At 43.6% G+C, this 22,523-nt stretch overlaps 2 protein-coding genes across 5 annotated transcripts in view; both read left to right on the forward strand.

Moving 5' to 3' along the window:
* The window catches only part of SLC23A2 (solute carrier family 23 member 2), an 86,797-nt gene extending 81,671 nt beyond the window's left edge, over positions 1-5,126 (forward strand). For all 3 annotated transcript variants that reach the window (XM_072148896.1, XM_072148894.1, XM_072148895.1), the window contains exon 16: positions 42-5,126. In XM_072148896.1, coding sequence (XP_072004997.1) covers positions 42-274 — 233 coding nt within the window. In that variant the 3' untranslated portion in view covers positions 275-5,126. The remainder of the gene's footprint in view (positions 1-41) is intronic.
* A 15,158-nt stretch (positions 5,127-20,284) lies between these two features.
* The window catches only part of RASSF2 (Ras association domain family member 2), a 95,052-nt gene continuing 92,813 nt past the window's right edge, over positions 20,285-22,523 (forward strand). The window contains exon 1 of one of the 2 annotated variants that reach the window (XM_072148898.1): positions 20,285-20,431. The gene's annotated coding sequence lies outside the window, so the exon portion shown is untranslated. Of the gene's footprint in view, positions 20,535-22,523 lie in introns of both variants that reach the window. The other variant, XM_072148897.1, reaches the window with a different exon arrangement.

Raw genomic sequence — 22,523 nt, forward strand, 5'->3', positions numbered from 1 at the left:
TAGAATCTGCAAGAAATGACCATAAGTCCTTGTCCTTCCAGGCACTCCTGAAGAGAGGGGAATCCGGAAATGGAAGCGAGGGTTAGGTAAAGGAGGGTCCGCTGATGAGGGCATGGAGTCATATGACCTGCCGTTCATCATGAACTTTCTCCGGAAATACAAATGCTTTAGTTACCTTCCCATCAGTCCCACGTTTGCGGGATACCAATGGAAGGCGCTTAAGAAGAACAGCAAGAGCCGGAGAGCGGAGGAGGAATCGGAGCCCACAGTATAACCCCGGCAACTGGATTACGCTTTGCCGTACAGTAATATGTCTCTGCGGTCTCTTACCACATTTACCAAGCCTTGTACCAGAAGTTTTGTGTATTATACCTGATATATTTATATGGGGGAAAAATTCCAGGGCTGAGACATGGGACGTTATGGCGGGCTTAATTAACCCTTTGACCTCCAGGTTAATATTGTGCCTCTCTTGCTGTGTTTTCACCCTCTTCCTCTTTCGTACTTTTTTAGCCCTCCCCTTTGCCCCTTGTTACTCTTAGAAGCAATATGTCCTGCCTGATCTTGTCACCCCCTTTGCCCGTGCATGGTGGCTTTCTGGTAAAACGGTGGTTAACGCGACACTGGCTGCTAAACGGGTACCACGCCAGCTATAGGCACGTTGTGGTTGTTTCCTTATTGTCTCAGCTCTGAAATATTTCACTTGTCCTGGTCTTGCGTTTCCACCCAACCCCTCGCATTAACCCAAAGTGCAATGCCGAATATGAAGATTGTCCTTCCCGTCATCCCGTCTTTGTACTAGGAGGTTATAACTTCGGGGAGGGGGCTGGGTATTTTTTTTTTCTTTACGTGTAGAGGCCAGTATACCCACTAGGTGGTGCTCACTTCTGACCGTCAGCCATGTCAATGGAGACGACTTCCGAAGTATCTGTAAATTTTATTTATGTTGTGGTTTGCACAGCCATCTTTACCTTTTACATATCATCTTATTTGGTTTTACCATTACGGCAAAAAAAAAAAAAAAATTCTTTGCTTGTAATATTTAATTTTTTTTTTTTTTTTTATCGGTATTTATTGGATTCCATTTGCCTTAATGATATTTCATTGATATGTCACGGATGTGAAGGAGTTAAATTCCATTTTGTGTAGGCGATTCGCGATTCGTCGTAGATGTATATCTGCGCGAGTAGTAAGATATCCAGTGAAATTCTACTTCAAGCGCGTCGCTGTGATCCGCACGGGATATTGTTCTTAAAGTGTACATGTTACTCACATGTGATAGAAGCGGCCATATTGGCTAAATAGTTATATTTAACAACGACCGCGTCAAGGCTTGTTCACATGAAGTGGCGGAGAGCTGCATTACAAAAAATAACAAACTTTTTATACATTCATTTTGTAAATGTAAATTTTTTGGAGATGTCATTTTTACCCTTTTGAAGTTCAGAGGGGTAAAAAAAAAATATTAAAATGGCAGGGATATAGCACAGCGGAGGTGAGTTCTTATAGGGGCTTGTTCCACTGTTTGGTAGTAAAGGTTTGATCTGTGGGACCCCCATCAGTCATGTGAGTGAAGGGGTCCTGTTTGAATAGAGCAAAAGTTGTGCCCAATATATAATGTTTTATACATGACCTGTAGGACTGATGAAGATGTCTAAATACACCTCATAGAGTAGCATCACATGGTCATCCATGATAAGTGGGGGCTTGGCGATCACCTGTCCTGGGGATAGGTAATAAATTGTTATGATAGGACAACCCCTTTCAGAGTCCTGGGGAGGGGGGGTCCTGTTTTGAATAGAGCAAAAATTGTGCATAATGTACAATATTTTATACATGGCCTATAGGACTGATGAAGATTGCTAAATACTCCTGATACAGTAACATCACATGATCATTCATGATAAGTGAGAGGGTCAGCAATGACTTGTCCTGGGGATAGGTGATAAGTTGTTATGATCGGACAACCCCTTTAAGAACCCGCTGCATCGTGTATGCCGTATACCAGGTGCATCCATGATAGTAATATGGTGCGGCCTGTACTTGGCCACATTCACCTCCACTTTTTGAAACCAATTTCGGAAAAGCCTTCTGCTCTTTTGCGGTGGCTTTATATTTCTAGCATTAGGTGTCAGTAATTATCCTTTTGTAATGCAATTATACCCGAAAACTATCCTATGTGCATCAATAAGTAGCCAAAGCCGAAGTGTGAAGGAGCCCTCCGGACCCCTGATGTCACCCCCTTCATTCTTGGCTCAGTAAGTGGCAGGTACACTTTAAAAGGAAATTGTTTTCTTATTCCAGTTGTAATGGTATCTCCTGTCCCAAGAGAGGACGGGCCTATAGTAATAATTTATGCTTTCTTCTTTCTTATATAACGGGCATCACGTTTCAAAATTGCAAGCCGTCTCGTTGTCCATTGCAACCAATAGGAACGCGCATTTCGTTTTTTGTTCGGTTTAAAAAATTTATTGCGGAATTGTGGGCAACTGGAGCAATATTTCACGGAACTATGAGGCCGTGTATATCTGTATATTTGGGATTGTTACATGACTGAACCAGCAAAAATACACATATAGGACACAAGGTACAAGACTGAGAAATATCTGAGACTTTTTTTCTAGTTGTATTCCACAAACGCTTAATGTTATTCTTGTAATGAGAGATGCATCCGTCCCACTAATCGTAGCCAATTAGAATTGCTCATGACATTGTTGATTGGCTGGGAGTAGCTGCTGGCTGTTGCTCCTCCCACTTGTCCACTTTCAGCTAAAAACCAAGTATACTACTATACAACCCTCAGTGCTTAATAGGCCCTGATCACCAGCACATCCTCCAATAAATATGGAAAAAAATGGCTTTTCTAGTGTGATTCTAATGTATGATGTCCTCCTGGTTGCTGAAGCCACTGGGTGTGATCACAGTGTCGGTGCTGCAGTTTAGCGGGGGAGAAGCGGCTCCTTACATCATATATCACAATGACTCCTAGTCCCATCCACGACACTGTGGTGGGTCCATGATTCATGGACTAACAATGATTGTGTCTCTCCAACCATAGGGTTATCCTCACTCCTCACTAACATCTAGTAGTAGTCCATTTGTTTTCTGTTATCCTTAGAGAGGAGGGGGTAGGATCGCATGTACTATTTGTACACGGATCGTTCATGGGCCCATTCTCATTAACTCCACAGAATTGGGTTGTTCTGGAACAAAAAAACCTGTAAAGAATGACAAATTATTAAACATGAGCTGACCCAAAGTTTCCTCTCAACTTAGATATAGTGTCCTCCTGGCCTACATAGCCACGGCTAGTATCTAGGGACATCAGTTTGCCGGACTGGCAATATGTCAGTGACGCATGGGTCCCCTCCGAAGCGGAACGGAAACTTCGGGTCATCATTGAAGGCTTTTCTCAGATAAGTGCCCTGCTTGACTTTGATCTGGAATACAGACCTAGAAATCACAAGTCTCTGTATATTTCTGGGTGCTGGAACAACTTGTGTCCTGCTGATCTCTTCACAGCTCTCAGTATTTTATAATGTTTTTTTGTATATATGGAGATTTATTCTGTTGTTCCATCACTATTACATATACCTGCCGTGTCACTAGTTTCCATCTTGGTCACCTAAGTATTATCCCTACAGTGTAAAGATCCTGAAACTTATATATATTTAGTATGGCACCATAGCCATGTCAGGCTGTCTGTCACATGATATTCATACTGTAGTGTATATCCCTATTCCTCGCTTGTTTGGATAGATATTTCTTCTATGATACATACTTTGCAGTATATATATATTACTGTATAGAGCCATGGAGAGAGGAGCCTGCACACTCCTCCACTTTTCTCTTTGTTTTATCAGATATTTCCCTTTCGTTTACGATTTTGAGGTTACAATTAATGACCGTGTAATAATAATTTACTCCTTATCCAATTCCTTTTAGGAAATCTAAATGCCAACTTTAAAGGCCATATCCGATCTGAACCGGGAGCCCCAACTATATCACCTAAATGGCTATGCGATGGCCAAACCCCTCCGATCAATGGCGGATCTGGCAGTAGTATCATGGATGATCCTGGAAATCCTGGAGTGTTGACATCTGTATAGCCCAACAACCATAATGTTAAACCCTCCCCACTATAGCTGTGGAATATGGAGTATTCCTTTTAAGAAATTGGGAATTCTTTTAAGAAATATATTTTTTTAGAAAACTAGTCTTGGGTTCCCAAAGTAACCAATCAGACAGCAGTTAAAGAAATAAAAGCTGAATCCTGGTTGTTTTTGATAAATGCAACCCCCACCCTAATAACTAGGCCCAAGGGGGCAATGTACAACCTAGGTTGGTCTTGGTCTTTGACCTCCAATCTGGACCTCTAATTCGATTTACACCATTGACCTGCTTTACAAAGCCAAATGTATCAAAATAATTCTTGAGAAAATCGAATGTAAAAAAAAAATATGCCTTCACTTCATTAGTTTTGCCAAAATTCTAGTGAAGTTGTTCAATAAATGTGTTTGACGATTAGTAATATATTGATATAAAGCGAGTCATCCAAGATGGGGCATATAGAGGTGTCTAATGTAGGGCCACAATAATCAATCCTCCCCTACTAGATAAGTTCATTAATTATGATTATTTTTTTTTTTACTATTGATCCCAGGTGGTTTCATAATTATGTCTTTTGTTTCTGTACCACCTGCCACGATTATTATGAAGAGGTTCAGTGCTGACGTCAGGTCGACATTGCACATTCCTGCTACAGCTTCTGCCTTCAGCCTGTATTAGGGTCCGTGCACACGTTAATGTGCATGAACCCTTAGGCTGTAGCGGTTGTGTTTGATGTTGACTGATGGTGCTGCACTGCATCGGATAAATACTATATTTTTTGGACTGTAAGACGCACCCCAAATTTAGTCAACCAAAAATTATATTTAACATTGATTTAATCTTCCCTGTTGTCACAAACAAGTACAGCACACACAGCTCTGCTACAGATATTCACTCACACACAGACACCACTGCTAAAGCATTCACTCGCACACACACACAGCTCTGTTACAACCATTCACTCACACACACAGCTCTGTTACAACCATAAACTCAGACACACAGCTCTGCCGCAAGCATTGAATCACTTACACAGCTCTGTTACAACCATTAACTCAGGCACACAGCTCTGTTACATCCATTCACTCACACACACACACACACACACGGCTCTGCTACAGCCATTCACACACACACACACACCTTTGCTACAACCATTCAATAACACACCTCTTGCTACATTCACTCAGTCAGCACTATCATCTGCATTCACTCTCTCTCTCGCACACACGTACACCCCTTTTCTTCATACCCAGTCCCAGGTACAACATCTTCTTTAGCTTCTCTGGCCCCTTCCCCCGGCAGCTTTAAAGAGTTGAAGGACCTTGCAGTGATGTAGGAAGTGTGTGATCAGCCACATGCTTCTGGCATCACTCGTGGTCCTGCAGTTTATCTCATATTGGGACGAGCAGTAGAGGGAGAGCAGTGAGATGCTTTATCAGCACTTCACCCAATCTTCATGGCCAGGTGTCAGTAGGGTCTGGCAGTGCTGGATCCTCCTGACCTTCAGACTTATAAGACGAAGGATATTTTTAGCAAGATTTTTTCTTTTAGTCTGAAAAATCTGGTATAATTTCTTTTATTATTTTTACACTACCTGGGGCCAAGAGTGACAAAAATGTAAGACAACCCCTAATATTGTAGCGCCATCTATGTATACGATTGTTTTTTTTATTATTAGCTATTACCATGATAATGCACCAGATTCATCTATATTTCTAGAATACTCTTATATGGACAAGTCAGAATAAGAGACCTCAGTGTCCCTGCCTCCGGCCACAGCCACGTTTCGCTGACTCCCTTAATGTGTCGTCCTCTCGCCTCTTCTTACGGATATGTGTCGCACTAGACTAATCACCGCCACTCCCCGAGGGGAAATTTGATGCTTATTCCTGTTCTTGTACAAAGCCATAGACTGCCCCTGCTAATCAGCACTGCATAGTCAAATAGGTCTGATCAAATTTCTTTTCTTGACCCAGTTACGTGTGAAAACGGATACTGCCCGACCTTCCAGAATATAATTTTATACGCACAATTGGGTCTGAGCGGCGTCCTTGTCTTCATTCATTTCACGGTTCAATACATTTTACCTTTTGCAGCCGATCGGCCGGCGTGTTCTCGTGTTTCAGTGTGCAAACCTCTAGAAGAACCTGCAGTATTATATAGAGGTACAGAGCGTGTCTTCACAGTATTCAGGCTCACTACAAATTTCTGAGATCCCATTTCGGGCTTGGGATACTGCGATTGAAGAGTTTACATATTGCACTATATGTCCCCCCTTCCCCTTAAAGATGTGTCTTGTAGGAAGAACTACCAGAAGATCTGTAGGCGAGTCCTGCTATTGGTTTACAAGAGTCATCTCTTTTTCAGTGTCCTGTTAATAAATCGGGGTATTAGGCATTAAAGGGTCACCTGTATCGTTAAAGGGGATGTTCAGTTGTGTGTCGTATTAGTTAAAGGGTTTCTCCAGTGTCATCTCTTGTGGATTGGGGCTAACTTGGTCATCGGTAGGGGTCTCGGTGATGGGAGTCTGTTGTACCCCAAGATGAATGGAGCAGCCGGTTGCACATGTGCCGCCTTCTCTATTCATCCCGATGGTGCTGATAGAGATAGTGTCCCACCAACGGGGCCTCCACCGCGGAGCAAGTTTCCACAGTGGAGGTCTACGTGATGGGACCCTCATGGATTATAAGAATGGGGGTGAGTTGTACCCTGAGATGAGAGTAGTCGGTCACACGTATACCTTCCTCTCTGTTCATCTTGATGGTGCTGATCGAGATAGCTGAGCTCAGTACTCTGCTACTTCTGTTCCCCACCGTTCAGCAAGTTTCCACAGGATAGGGGCAAACTTGGTGTCAACCCAGTTCATTCTCAGTCCTATACCATTGGAAGGAATTCTTATCGCGTGGACTTTGACCCATAACCTCTACTTCGTTAAAGGGGTTGTCTAAGATTCTAATAAGATTCCTGTTTTTATTATTCTAAAAACAGTGTCCCGTACCTCCGGGATGTGTGAGGTATTGTAGCTCAGCACTATTGAAGTGAATTGGGCTGAGCTGCAGTACCACACATGGTGCCATGTTTTTTTAAAGTTGGACAACATCTTTAAAGAAGTAATTTGATTGGAAAAATTCCTGCTTACTTCGTAGCACTCATGAGTGTGCACCACAGAGTCCTCATCTTTCTGTGATTGAAGCTCGGTGGCAGGTGTTCAAATTCCCTGCAGTGCCCCCGCAGGAAAAATAGAGTATTACACACACTAAAATATCAGACCATTGTAATGCTGAGATGTTCTCCTCCCAGAGCAGGAGACGCCCATTCTTCTGTCTAGTAGAGAATTTGTCATCCGTACAACCCCCTCATATCTTCTGAATAGGCTCTTTGTGTTTTATAGATCACCTGGTAGTCCTTTCCAATATGGCAGAAACCGCATTTACACTTCTCCATAATTGATACGACCCGGAATGGAACACTAATGCTCGTGAATTATAATTTTTCGGAGAACACAATTTTGTTATTTAATTTTTGCCCGAATGTTTTCCCCGATTCTTTTCCTGATTTTTCTGATGCAGTACCTGTGTAATACACTGGGGGGAGCAATTACTTGGGCAGCCCTATGTTTTTGTGATTCGTGCTGTTGCTAGCACCTATAGCTGGGGACTGAGTAAAGCTTGAAACCTTGTGCCATGATTAACATTTCATACATTCCTTAATATTTGTCAAAACGGACAAACGTTGTAAAATGTGTAATTGACCTTGTACATGCACTAATGGATGTTTTTACTTTTTTTTGCTGATGTATCGAGTTGAAACTGAGAAAATTTTAAACCCTTAAATTATATTTGATTTAAATTTTTTTATGTTAAAAACATACTTTTTTTTTTTTTGTAAAGTTGAATTTCTATGTATAATTCTTTTGGCTGCCAGGAAGAATAACTTATTGTTTCTTCCAGGAGTCCTTGAGTTATTTGCTGGATGTTTTATTTGACTGTAACATAAGGTTTCTTTTCTCCCAAGATGTAATTTGTTACAATTTTTTAAAAGAAATTATTTAGTATTTTAGTGAATTTTTTTTGTTTTGTTTTTTTCTAACATGGCTTTTCATTTATTGTTTAAAATATATTTAAGAAAAAATATGTAATATTGGACCAGATGTTGTGAATAATAGTAGAAAAAAAGGCTATTTTATTCTGTATTTTTAAAGCTTGTTAAATATAAATAATAAAAATTGATATACCTGCTGGTCTTTTTTTTACGCCCCTCATTTTATGTGGAAAATGTTTATTTTTTTTTAAAAAATAAAATTTTTAAAATTGTTAAGACAGGCAGTCCCTGACTTAAAGGGGTATTCCCACTCAGGCAAATTAATGTTTTTGTTTCTGTAATGAAAGATAATACAATTTTCCATTACTTTTTGTATCAATTTCTGATGGTTTTCTAGATCTCTGCTTGCTGTCCTTCTATAAAAAACTTTTGAGGTTACGTCCAGTGGACAGAAATCTGACCATGGTCACACAGGTGCACGGCTCGTTAGTATCATAGAGAGTAATCAGAGCTGTGTGATATAACGAGCCGTGCACCTGTGTGACCATGGTCAGATTTCTGTCCACTGGAAGTAACCTTAGAAGCTTTTTATAGAATGACAGCAAGCAGAGATCTAGAAAAACGTCAGAAATTGATAAAGTATATAGGCGGTCCCCTACTTTAGGACACCCAACTTACAAAAGACCCCTAGTTAAAGACGGACCCCTCTGCCCACTGTGACCTCTGGTGAAGCTCTCTGGATGTTACTATAGTCCCAGGCTGTAATGGTCAGCTGTAAGGGCGCGTTCACACGTTGCGTTTTCATTGCGTTTAAAATGCATTACAATAGCTAAGATGAGGTGATTTGCCTAATTACATTACTATTAACGTTTGCGTTTACAAAACGCACGCGCTAAGAATGCGTTAATGTGTGTTTTGTTAACGCATGTGTTAACAAAACGTTAACAAATGTAAGTAGTAATGTAATTAGACAAATCTGCTCTCCTCAGCTGTTGTAATGCGTTTGAAAACGCAACCGAAGCGCAACGTGTGAACGCGCCCTCAGGTGTCTGTAATGAAGTTTTATTGATAATCCTTGGTCCAATTACAGCAAAGAAAAATTTTTTAACTCCAATTGTCACTGGGGCAAAAAAAATGTTTTGTCTGGAACTACAATTATAAAATATACAGTTTTGACTTACATACAAATTCAACTTAAGGACAAACCTATGGAACCTATGTGGTACATAACCCAGTGACTGTATTGGAAATTTGTATAACTTTTCATTATTCAAACAATATTCATTACTTGTTGATATGGGAATATCCCTTTAAGAACAACCGACTTACAGACGACTCTTAGTTACAAACGGACCTCTGGATGCTGGTTTACTGTACATTAGCCGTAAGCTACAATAATCAGCTATAACAGTTATCACAGGGGTCTGCAGTTATTTATTGATAATCCTGGTTCTTATGACAACCAAAAGGTTTCAAGTTCCATTTGTCACGTAGACCAAAATATTCTGCCTGATGTTACAATTACAAAATATACAGTTCTGATTAACATACAAATTCAACTTAAATACAAACCTACAGAACCTATCCTGTATGTAACCCGGGGACCGCCTGTATATAAAAATATTTGAAATATTATTATGAAGCAGAATGTTCTTCTCAGAGGAGATGTCTGCTCTCATTAGATATCATCTGTTGCTCAATAACATGTCACTGTCCCTCTGTTATTCATCCTGGAAATATTGACAACTGTGTCTGTAACCATTCTAAGTGTCACATGGACTTATTCCTACTCAGTGCAGTCATTGCACACTATTAAGGGGGGGGGGGGGGGTCTTGTAGACCACCTTTCTAGAGTGCAAGCCTTGATATAGTTGCAATTCCTGGTGCAAAACCAAAAATTGCCACTATTACCCTACTTATGCCACCTCCATGCCAAGCCATAAAACGGGTCATGCCCCTTACCTGCCCAGTGTCTGCACAGTAACTATAGCCTGAACTAGATTATGTACTATGTGGATGGTGCGTGGATTTGGCCTTTTGTAGATACAATGTTTTTCTCCAGGATTGTACCCAATTTATTTCCTACTTTTCCTAATTCCATGTCTTACAATGGAAACATTAATACTGTATATTATTAAGATATGGTCAAATAGTGCAAGAAAAAACAAAAAAACAGAACAAAGACCTTCCAGAAAACCTGAACTCTGACCCTGCAGGCTTGATCGAACTCTCAAAAGTGGGCCCTGGAATGACTCCCTTCCTTTATTTTTATTTTTATTTTATTTTTTTTCTAATAAACTGACCTGTAAATTTGTGACCTTATTTGACCCTTATGGATGAATTTAAAAAGTTCAGTTCATGGAGTATAGGCAAAAAATATAACGCGTGCACACAGAACCAGGAACCGATCCATATGGCTGCTAAAAGGAACCATCATCAAGAATTGAAACTATATGCTGAATGACCTACCTCTTTTTGATTGATGCTGTGTCTCTGATCAATTTGTTGTATTTTAAGAAATTACCGGCCAGGCCCTTTTTCCATTTTGCGAGTCTTCCAGCAGTTTTGACCTTAGAAAGCTGCAAACATTGTTAGGTATTGGCCCTGGGGAGATGTGGAACCATACCTTTGTGCAGCAATACTGTGCAGTTATATTCTAGGATTGTAACTGGACTTAGAGCAGTGGTGGAGTATCCTGCAAGTCCAGCTAAAGTTCTTTAACCTCTGCATTACAAGACTCGTCAGACCTTATCCTCTGCTGTACTTTATGGCTGCATCTGCTATGTTACTGATAGGACACAGTTACCTGACCCATTCCTGCGCCTAAACGTTTGGCAATTCTATACGGCTACAATTGCTGCTGAAACCAGTTCATCCAGTTATTACTAGAAGGAAGGCTTTAGCTGCACTAAATTTGAGATTTATGGAGTACCTCCATTTTTTTATTCTTCAGTACAGCCATTATTATAACATTTTTAGATAAACAAATATTTTAGAAAAAAACATTTTTCAAGCCTTTTTTTGGACATTAAAGGGGTGTTCCCGTTTCAAAAAGTTATTGTTATTATTTCTATTATAAAAAGTTTCCAATATACTTTCTGTATCAATTCCTTATGATTTTCTAGATCTCTGCTTGCTGTCCTGCTAAAAAAAGTTATGATTACTTCCAGTTGACAGAAATCTGACTATGGTCACACAGGTGCACAGCTCGTTAGTATCACAGAGTAATCAGAGCCGTGTGATATAACGAGCTGTGCACATTTGTGGCCAGATTTTATCTACTGCAAGTAAACATAGAAGTTTTCTATAGAATGACAGCAAGCAGAGGTCTAGAAAACTTTTTTTTTAATAGAGATAATAACATTAATTTGCTGTAATGGGAATATCCCTTTAGGTTTCTCTTTGGTTTGCTTCATACGCACGGTAAATATTCAAAAACGCATCAGTTTGAAACGGTCCAACAACGCAACGTGTGGCAGCACCCTAAGCAGCCATGGACCCAAGTTACAATATGTACAACTTACAATAGTCTTTCCAGAGCCAATTAACACTGTATACATTGTATACAAAACAATAATGTGTCTGAGCCCCACACTACCCATCCAGTACCTTTGTAAGAAACTGCTATGTGCTGTACAAGGCACATAACACAACAGGGACTTACATCACACCCATATTATGCCCAGGGCCACTTTTAGACAGACTGGGGCCCCAAAATAAAACTATTTTATGAGCAGTCACAGTCAGTAAGAGGCTCCTCTAGTCTTGTACAATAATAACACTTTGTAGTTACACACAATAGTAGGTAAGTATCTGTAATATGGGGCTGCAGGAGAATGTTATAGGAGATAGACAGATGATATGGAGATGGATGAGATACAGACAGTCCCCGGGTTACGTACAAGATAGCATCTTCACCTGGACATTCAACCAAGGGGAATTAAAAGAAGCAATTAGAGATGAGCGAACATACTCGTCCGAGCTTGATGCTCGTTCGAGCATTAGCGTACTCGAAACTGCTCGTTGCTCGGACGAATACTTCGCCCGCTCGAGAAAATGGCAGCTCCCGCCGTTTTGCTTTTTGGCGGCCAGAAACAGAGCCAATCACAAGCCAGGAGACTCTGCACTCCACCCAGCATGACGTGGTACCCTTACACGTCGATAGAAGTGGTTGGCTGGCCAGATCAGGTGACCCTGGAATAGACTAGCCGCTGCCCGCGCTGCTCGGATCATTCTCTGTCTGGATGCCGCTAGGGAGAGAGCTGCTGCTGGTCAGGGAAAGCGTTAGGGTGTTCTATTAGAATAGTGTTAGGCAGGAGTGATTCTCCAAGAACCCAACAGCCCTTCTTAGGGCTACAATAACGTTATACTTTTTTTTTTTTTGTTTGCTTGTGGCTGGGCTTGCTGGCACTAGTAGTGCATCTAGTACCATATTGTGAGGAATTTGCAGGGGGACTTGCGACTGTTGTGTTTAGCTCTTATTGACACACATATCCACCTCAAACACCAAAGTGGGAAAATTTATTAGGGGTTTGATTTCAATTAGGCACAGTCTGCCAGTTTCTTTTTATTTTACGTTTATTTTTTCATAACTCAGCGTCATCTCATCTGGCATAGTAGTGTGCTTTCATACTTGGCTAGAAAATAGCCAAAGGAGAATCCAAACGGCTTACTTACGCCTACAATAGCGTTATATATATTTTATTTCTGGTTGATCTGCTGGTGGCTGTCCTTGCTGCAGTGCATATACTAGCCAATTGTGAGGAATTTGGAGTGAGACTTGCGACCGCTGTGTTTAGCGCTTAGTGACGCACATATCCATCGCAAAGACCGAAGTGGGATAATTTATTAGGGGTTGGATTTCAATTAGGCACAGTCTGCCATTTCCTTTTTATTTTACGTTTATTTTTTCATAACTCAGCGTCATCTCATCTGGCATAGCAGTGTGCTTTCATACTTGGCTAGAAAATAGCCATAGCAATAGGATAGCATTGTTTGGTTTTAAAAACTAAAAAACACAAAAAAACACAAAAAAAAGTTAAAAAAAAAATTAAAGTTATATAACTTTCATTTTCAAAATGTTTAACCCGAGGGCTAGGGGTAGAGGACGAGGGCGAGGACGTGGGCGTCCAACTACTGCAGGGGTCAGAGGCCGTGGTCCTGGGCGGGGTGAGACACCACCTGCTGATGAGGGAGCAGGGGAACGCCGCAGAGCTACACTCCCTAGGTTCATCATGTCTCAAGTTACTGGGACTCGTGGTAGAGCACTGTTGAGGCCAGAACAGTGCGAACAGGTGATGTCGTGGATTGCCGACAATGCTTCGAGCAATTTGTCCACCAGTCAGTCTTCCACGCAGTCCACCCATGTCACCGAAATCGGCACTCCTCCAGCTCCTGCACCTCAGCCTCCTCCCCCACAGTCTGCCCCCTCCCAGGAAAATTTGGCATTTGAACCGGCATACTCTGAGGAACTGTTTTCTGGACCCTTCCCACAGTCACAAACCACTTGTCCGGTTGCTGCTGAGCAATTTTCCGATGCCCAGGTTCCACCAGTCGCAGTCTGTGGGTGATGATGACTTTCTTGACGTAGTGGAAGAAGTGTGTAAAGAGGTGTCCGACGATGAGGAGACACGGTTGTCAGACAGTGGGGAAGTTGTTGTCAGGGCAGGAAGTCCGAGGGGGGAGCAGACTGAGGGATCGGAGGATGATGAGGTGACAGACCCAAGCTGGGTTGAGAGGCCGGGTGAACACAGTGCTTCTGAGACGGAGGAGAGTCCTATAGCAGAACAGGTTGGAAGAGGCAGTGGTGGGGCCAGACGGAGAGGCAGGGCCAGAGCAGGTGCATCAGCGCCAAATGTGTCACGTAGTGAAGCTCCCGTGGCGAGGGCTCCCGCGGCGAGGGCTAGATTTTCAGAAGTCTGGAGGTTCTTTAAGGAAACACCGGATGACCGACGGACTGTGGTGTGCAACCTTTGCCAAACCAGGATCAGCAGGGGTTCCACCACTACTAGCTTAACTACCACCAGTATGCGCAGGCATATGAATGCTAAACACCCGAATCAGTGGCACCAAGCCCGTTCACCTCCGGCCGTGCACACCACTGCTCCTTCCCCTGTGTCAGCTGATAGTCAGCCCCCTGCCCAGGACCCTGGCACAAAAACCCCATCGTCGCCTCCACGATCCTCCAGAGCATCCACCAGCGTTCAGCTCTCCATACCCCAGACGCTGGAGCGGAAAAGAAAATATAGTGCAACCCACCCGCACGCCCAAGCCCTTAATGTCCACATCTCCAGATTGCTTAGCCTGGAGATGCTGCCCTATAGGCTAGTAGAGACCGAGGCCTTTCGCAACCTCATGGCGGCGGACGCCCCTCGGTATTCGGTCCCCAGCCGCCACTACTTTTCCCGATGTGCCGTCCCAGCCCTGCACCAGCACGTGTCAGACAACATCATCCGTGCCCTGACCAACGCCGTTTCTGACAAGGTCCACCTGACCACGGACACGTGGACGAGTGCTGCCGGGCAGGGCCACTATATATCGCTGACGGCACATTGGGTTAACTTGGTGGAGGCTGGGACCGAGTCTGACCCTGGGGCTGGTCATATACTGCCGACGCCGAGGATTGCGGGGCCTACCTCGGTCCAGGTCTCAAAGGCCTACTATGCCTCCTCCTCCTCCCACCCCTCCTCCACCTCCTCCTCCGAACTACCATCCGTGGGCATGGCGCCATCAGTCGCTAGCTCTAGGCACAGCAGCAGTGCCGTCGCTAAGCGACAGATAAAAGGCACACCGCCCAAGAACTATTACAGGGCATCACGGCGCAGACTGATCTGTGGCTGGCACCGCTGAACCTGAAGCCAGGCATGGTTGTGTGTGACAACGGCCGTAACCTGGTGGCGGCTCTGCAGCTCGGCAGACTGACACATGTGCCATGCCTGGCCCATGTGTTAAATCTGATAGTTCAGCGTTTCCTCAAGACATACCCCAATCTGTCAGATTTGCTCACGAAGGTGCGCCGCATCTGTGCGCATTTCAGGAAGTCCAGCACAGATGCTGCCACTCTCAGGGCAGCGCAGCGCCTCCTCCAACTGCCCGCTCACCGACTGTTGTGCGACGTGCCCACGAGGTGGAATTCAACATTAACCATGTTATCCAGAGTTTACCAGCAGCGCAGAGCGATTGTAGACTGCCAGATGTCAACTTCCAGCAGAACTGGTAGTCAGGTCAGTCAGCTTCCTCAAGTCTACAATGAGGAGTGGACGTGGATGTCTGATATCTGTCAGGTGCTGAGTAACTTTGAGGAGTCAACACAGATGGTCAGTGGCGATGCCGCCATCATCAGCCTCACCATCCCGCTGCTTGGCCTGTTGAAAAACTCTCTGATCAGCATGAAGTCGGAAGCTTTGCGCTCGTCACAAGAGACGGGGGTAGAAGATTCCCTTGTTGATAGCCAAAGCACCCTCAGGTCTGTTTCTCAGCGCATATCGGAGGAGGTGGAGGAGGATGAGGAGGAAGAGGAGGAGAATGTTGGCGAGACACAAGAGGGGAGCATTGCTCAGACCTTCACTGTTCAGCGTGTATGGGCAGAAGAAGAGGAGTTGGAGGAGTTGGAGGAGGAGGAAATGGACAGTCAGGCCAGTGAGGGGAGTGAATTCTTGCGCGTTGGGACTCTGGCGCATATGGCAGATTTCATGCTAGGCTGCCTATCCCGTGACCCTCGCGTTCAAAGAATTTATTCCAGCACCGATTACTGGGTATTCACTCTCCTGGACCCACGGTACAAGCAAAATCTTTCCACTCTCATCCCTGGAGAGGAAAGGAGTGTGAGAATGCATGAATACCAGCAGGCCCTGGTGCACAAGCTGAAACAGTATTTCCCTTCTGACAGCGATAGCGGCAGAGTGCGTAGTTCTGCGGGACAAGTAGCGAGGGAGAGTAGGCGAGCAGGCAGCTTGTCCAGCACTGGCAAGGGTACGCTTTACAAGGCTTTTGCCAGCTTTATGTCACCCCAGCAAGACACTGTCACCTGTCCCCAGTCTCGGCAGAGTAGGGCTCATCTTTACAGAAAGATGGTGAGGGAGTACGTAGCTGACCATACCATCGTCCTAAATGATCACACAGCTCCCTACAACTACTGGGTTTCAAAGCTGGACATGTGGCACGAACTGGCGCTGTACGCCTTGGAGGTTCTTGCCTGCCCTGCCGCTAGCGTCTTGTCCGAGCGGGTTTTCAGTGCAGCTGGTGGCATCATCACCGATAAGCGTACACGCCTGTCGACTGACAGCGCTGACAGGCTGACGCTTATTAATTAATTAATTATGAATAAAGCCTGGATTTCTCATAATTTCCAATCTCCACCAGGTGAAGGAAGCTCAACCTGAATAATTTATGCACTCCTCCTCCTCCTCATTTTCCTCCTTCTCCTCCTCTTTGTACACTAAAGCAGAGGAAACTGGCTATTTTTTGACAGGGCCCACTGGCTCTAGCTATAGTACTTTATGCATTTAATTTTTCTGGAGGGCCACCTACCCGGTCCTCTGTTTTAAACAATTTTTGGGAGTGCCACATACAGGCACTCAATCTATTCAATTTTTCTGGAGGGCCACCTACCTGCTCCTCTGGTTTGAAAACTTTTTTGGACTGCCACATACAGGCACTCAATCTATTTCATTTTTCTGGAGGGCCACCTACCTGCTCCTCTGGTTTGAAAACTTTTTTGGACTGCCACATACAGGCACTCAATCTATTTCATTTTTCTGGAGGGCCACCTACCTGCTCCTCTGGTTTGAAAACTTTTTTGGACTGCCACATACAGGCACTCAATCTATTCCATTTTTCTGGAGGGCCACCTACCTGCTCCTCTGGTTTGAAAACTTTTTTGGACTGCCACATACAGGCACTATCCAAATTAAATTGTCTCCATAGCAGCCTCCACACGTTGTCTCCATTGCTACCTCCAAAAGTCGTCCATATAGCTGCCTCCATACATCGTCCCCTTATCAAACGAGGTGTGTCAGGCACAAATTTGGGTTGTTTTCATGGATTCCACATCAAAGTTGTTAACTTTGTCGCCACCCTGCTGTGTTATCCACAAAATATACTGGCAAACTTTTACCATTTAGGGATATTATTTCAGCGCTTCTTGCGCATCTGTTTACATTCCCCTCATCCGCCATATCCCAAACTTATAAGAACGCTACTACACTTAACTTGGTGCAGGCTGGGACCGAGTCTGACCCTGGGGCTGGTCATATACTGCCGATGCCGAGGATTGCGGGGCCTACCTCGGTCCAGGTCTCAAAGGCCTACTATACCTCCTCCTCCTCCCACCCCTCCTCCACCTCCTCCTCCTCCGAATTACCATCCGTGGCCATGGCGCCATCAGTCGGTAGAAGTGCTGTTTGGGGAGTAGCCTTGAGACAGGGGCTTGGATTGGCGAAAGCTCGCCTGGCAGCGGAGCGCCAGCTCCATGCCAAGATCCAACTAACATAGTTTTAACTGCAGCACCTTTAATCTACTACTAGTTCACTGCCTCCATACATGGTCCCCTTATCAAACGAGCTGTGTCAGGCAGAATTTTGGGTTGTTTTCATGGCTTCCACATCAAACTTGTTAACTTTGTCGCCACCCTGCTGTGTAATCCCCAAAATATACTGGCAAACTTTTATCATTTACCGATATTATTTCAGCGCTTCTTGCGCATCTGTTTACATTCCCCTCACCCGCCATATCCCAAACTTATAAGAACGCTACTACACTTGATCTTATACAAAAGGTTCTTAGAAGTGCTGTTTGGGGAGTAGCCTAGAGACAGGGGCTTGGATTGGCGAAAGCTCGCCTGGCAGCGGAGCGCCAGCTCCATCTCAAGATCCAACTAACATAGTTTTAACTGCAGCACCTTTAATCTACTACTAGTTCACTGCCTCCATACATGGTCCCCTTATCAAACGAGCTGTGTCAGGCAGAATTTTGGGTTGTTTTCATGGCTTCCATGTTAACTTTGTCGCCACCCTGCTGTGTAATCCACAAAATATACTGGCAAACTTTTATCATGTACCGATATTATTTGAGCGCTTCTTGCTCACCTCCTTTGGTTCCTCTCTGCCACCCATTGGTTTGAAGCCTGAGTCCATTTAGGGTATGTCGCCATGACACTCTCTAGCCTGCTGCCGCTGCCTCTGCATGCCGTCCCCTATAGTGTCAGGGTCAATTATTGCATGTTTTAGATGCTATCTAGCTTCATTCTGTCACTCTGTCATGGCCATGCTGTTGCCCATAATTTTGGCATAATGGTGCGATTAAGCAGCCTCAGAGGCATCCATGCATGCTGCCCCTGCTGTTTCCTGTCCATTTCCGTGGTGTTTCCATCCTTTTCTGAGGTTCCCAGGTGTTTGGCCAAGCTTCCCTGTGCAGAGCCTTGGTCCCCTTGAAAAATGCTCGAGTCTCCCATTGACTTCAATGGGGCTCGTTATTCGAGACGAGCACTCGAGCATCGTGAAAAGTTCGTCTCGAATAACGAGTACCCGAGCATTTTAGTGCTCGCTCATCTCTAGAAGCAATACATCCTCTGCCCACAGATGTCCACATGCAGGGGGCCCCTTTAGGAAGGCAATTTTGCCTCTAGTTACGCTATGTAGTAAACTAACTGTGATATTTAGTAGCAAAGATCAAACATTTTAGCTTTCTATCGTCTGTAGCTAGTAGCAGTTGTCCTTGTTGTGTTCCAGGCACCTGACTCTGATTTCTGACGCCCTTGATGACATATTCAGAGGTTCTAGAACCTTCATGGGGAGCCTACATGATGTGATGCTGCCAGACCGGGCTCTAGGTGTCCATATACAGTAAGACTCCAATTGTGACATCATCACCTAATATGATGTCATCATCCTTTACATTCCAAACCATGGAAGAAGACACAAGACACCTGTGCCTTATACCAGCAAGTGTGAACATCCACTGGTAAGAAGTATCTGTCTAAAATGTGTTATCATAATATTTAGCAATAGAAATATTTCTATGTACATTTTACATATATCTAATATTCATCATCTAAGTATGTTTTTATTTTTTGCCTATAAATCTATCAAAATACTAAATATCATCTATAAACTATCTAATCTCTAGTATTTATGGTAATACCTATCAAAACCTCTATCAGTTTATTGCTTATCTAATATTTATTATCTATCTACATTTCTGATATCATACTGTATCTACTCTTTTATAATATATATCTATTTATCAATCAATCAATCATCTCTCTAATATTTATAATATTTATCTAAATATAAATATCAAAGTATCTTTTATCTATGTAGCTATCTAGGATCTATCATCTGTTATCTATCATTATCTAACTATTATCTATCTATAAAATTGATCTGATATCTCTCTATCGTCTATTATCATCTATCTATCTATCTATCTCCTATCTATCTATCTATCTATCTATCTATCTATCTATCTATCTATCTCCTATCTATCTATTTATCTATCTATCTATCTATCTATCTATCTCCTATCTATCTATCTATCTATCTATCTATCTATCTCCTATCTATCTATTTATCTATCTATCTATCTATCTATCTATCTATCTTCTATCTATCTATCTATCTATCTATCTATCTATCTATCTCCTATCTATCTATCTATCTATCTCCTATCTATCTATCTCCTATCTATCTATCTTTGTATCCATCATCTAGCTCATATCTATCTGCCTACCTATCACTAACATGCAACATTTATTATTATAATTATTATCAATAAAACCAAATTTTTTTTTATGATGTCATCCATTATTCTAGATTTGCTGTGAACAAAATCTGCATCAATCCCCCCGTGTGTGAACTTACCCCTAGTGTGACACTTGGGTGGAGCCTTTGTCTATTATTTCTTACATTACTGTAAAGTTTCTGCTCCTCTCCATACATCCCTATCTTATTGTAGTGGTGGGCTTTACTTTTCGGCTGTGTAGTGTCTTGGACATGCAGCCTATCAGATGGCCTATGTATCACTTAGCAACTTTCCCACGTCCCTTGAAGTATGACAAAGGCGGCCTCCCCCTCCCTGCATGTCCTCCTGCCATGCACCAGTATTTGGAGGCTGCTTTCTCAGACAGATGCTGTGGCCAGTCCACCCCCTCCTCCTCATAGCATTGTCTGATGGAGCGTACGCCCAATTGAGTCTGTGCTATCCAATCAGAGAGGGGCCCAGGCACCACCACCAGCTGTTATTGGGCGGCTGGAAGGAATATTGAGCCATCTATCACAGTGTGAGTATAGACGCTGCTCCACCATACACTCACTTCCCTATATTGATGGGGAGAGGGGCAGAGTCTGCACCCTGGGAGGACACACACAGGAGGACACTATAAGGTGAGACCACCCCAATTACCTCTCATTTTTGCGTCGCATTGTCTTCTTATTGTCTGCCGTGAACCCTATTCGCACCTTTATCCAGTTCCTGTTCTATCATTTCCTCGTGTTACACTGACACCATTGTAGCAGAGTTGTGTTTGTCACGTAACCATGTGAAAGAGCATCATGATATGTCGCTATATAGACAATGCAGTAAATGTATCTCCAGTCTGGATAATATTAACCATGATATTATGTAATGACGAGTTGCGCCAAATAACATACTTAGCTCAACTACATTGATATAATGCAAAGCCTGGCAGAAAAAAAAATTGGTAACAAGACATTAGAAAGGGTTAAACTTGATTCCTTTGGCGTGCAGGCTGTGAGTAAAATGCAATCTTTCTGGCAGGACAGCAACTTTCCTACATTCCCCGGCTCATTCTGCATTAACCCCTGTGGCGATTGATCCTTAGGTTTTTCCGCATGCATATGTTCAGGTTGCACAGATGTAGCAGGGACGAGTCATTTGACACATGTGACAGTGCGAGATCTTGTGTAAAAGTGGATCAATTATGGGAATGCTGTAATACTGTGACTCTACAAATTAGGCTCTGCTACATCTGGAAGTAGGTGAAGTAAAGCTGATATTACACCGTCTGACATAGCCGGAAGCAGTGGGGCAAATCTAGTGATAGATCTGCAGCTGACGGCGGGTAAATTCTATTAGAATATTAAGTTGTTACAAATTTACCAAACTAATGCAAATTCCAATATTACTTAATCCTTGTTTTGTCAAATAGTTGCAACTTTTATTCAACAGATAAGCAATTCCTGTGTCATGGCAGCCGCACCCCCTTTGTACCTCTCTCTATAAATTTGGATGAACAGAGGGGCGCCACACAGGATGGTCATCAGAATAGGAGAAGCTCCCAGGAATAATAGTGCGAGGGTCTGGGCGATCCCCAAAGAGAGACATAAGCCTTGACCTTACTATTAGTTGGATGAATGGGGGGTGATCTGACAATACGGGGGTCTACAGGATCTTGATGGAGGAGTACTAAACACTATGGGGCACATTTACTTAGCCTTCCGGAGGAGTTCACAGAAAGTGCATTGTCCAACGATAAAGCACTCTGCCGTGATTCACTAAGATCATTGCCCGATATCCTGCATCTGTTGCTTCCCCGCTTAGGTCTCCGGATTTCACCTTCTTCTTCCTGGTGCATGTGAGTGCTTGGTCTTGCGACACAATTTGAAAGTTAAATCCCACGCTCAGTCCGAATCCGTCGGATCGTCCCTGAATTCCCCTGAATTCTGTCTCATGAAAGCCAGGGCACCTGCGCCAAAATCTGGTCACATGCAACACAATCCCCTGTTAAATACCTGTCACAGCTGCGCAAAACCTGAAAACGTCCGAAAATCCAACGCTTAGTAAATAGGCCCTTTTGTGTATTAAAAGATACTGCATTATTTGTGCTCAAGTATTTATATTTAAAGGAAGCCTGTCAGGGCAATTGGGAACTCTAAACCACCCACAGGTCCTTATGGATCGTGGTTTAGTGTCCCAAATCACCCTGTTCCCACTTTCTGCGTCTGCACATTGTGGTAAGTGAAGCCGGAATAGTACACCCAGGCATCACTGTGCAAGCGCCATAGGTACAGCACATGCGCAATGACACCAGGCACTATCCCGCCTTCACTTGTTGTATCGTGAGAGGAAGCGCTGGTGCCGGATTTTCCAATCTAAGTCTGAGTTGTTGTTTTTTTATTTTTCTCAACATATTCTCATAGTCTATGGGGCAGATTTACTTACCCGGTCCATTCGCGATCCAGCGGCGCGTTCTCTGCGGTGGATTCGGGTCCGGCCGGGATCACTAAGGTAGTTCCTCCGACGTCCACCAGGTGCTGGGCTGAAGTTCCCCGAGGCCCGCCGAAATGCACTCAAGTTCACCGGCCTATTCCTGGTGAAGGTAAGTGCAAGTTCTGTGACGCAAGTTTTTAAAT

The sequence above is a fragment of the Engystomops pustulosus genome, chromosome 4, assembly GCF_040894005.1.
Source record: "Engystomops pustulosus chromosome 4, aEngPut4.maternal, whole genome shotgun sequence".
Lineage (NCBI taxonomy): Eukaryota > Metazoa > Chordata > Amphibia > Anura > Leptodactylidae > Engystomops > Engystomops pustulosus.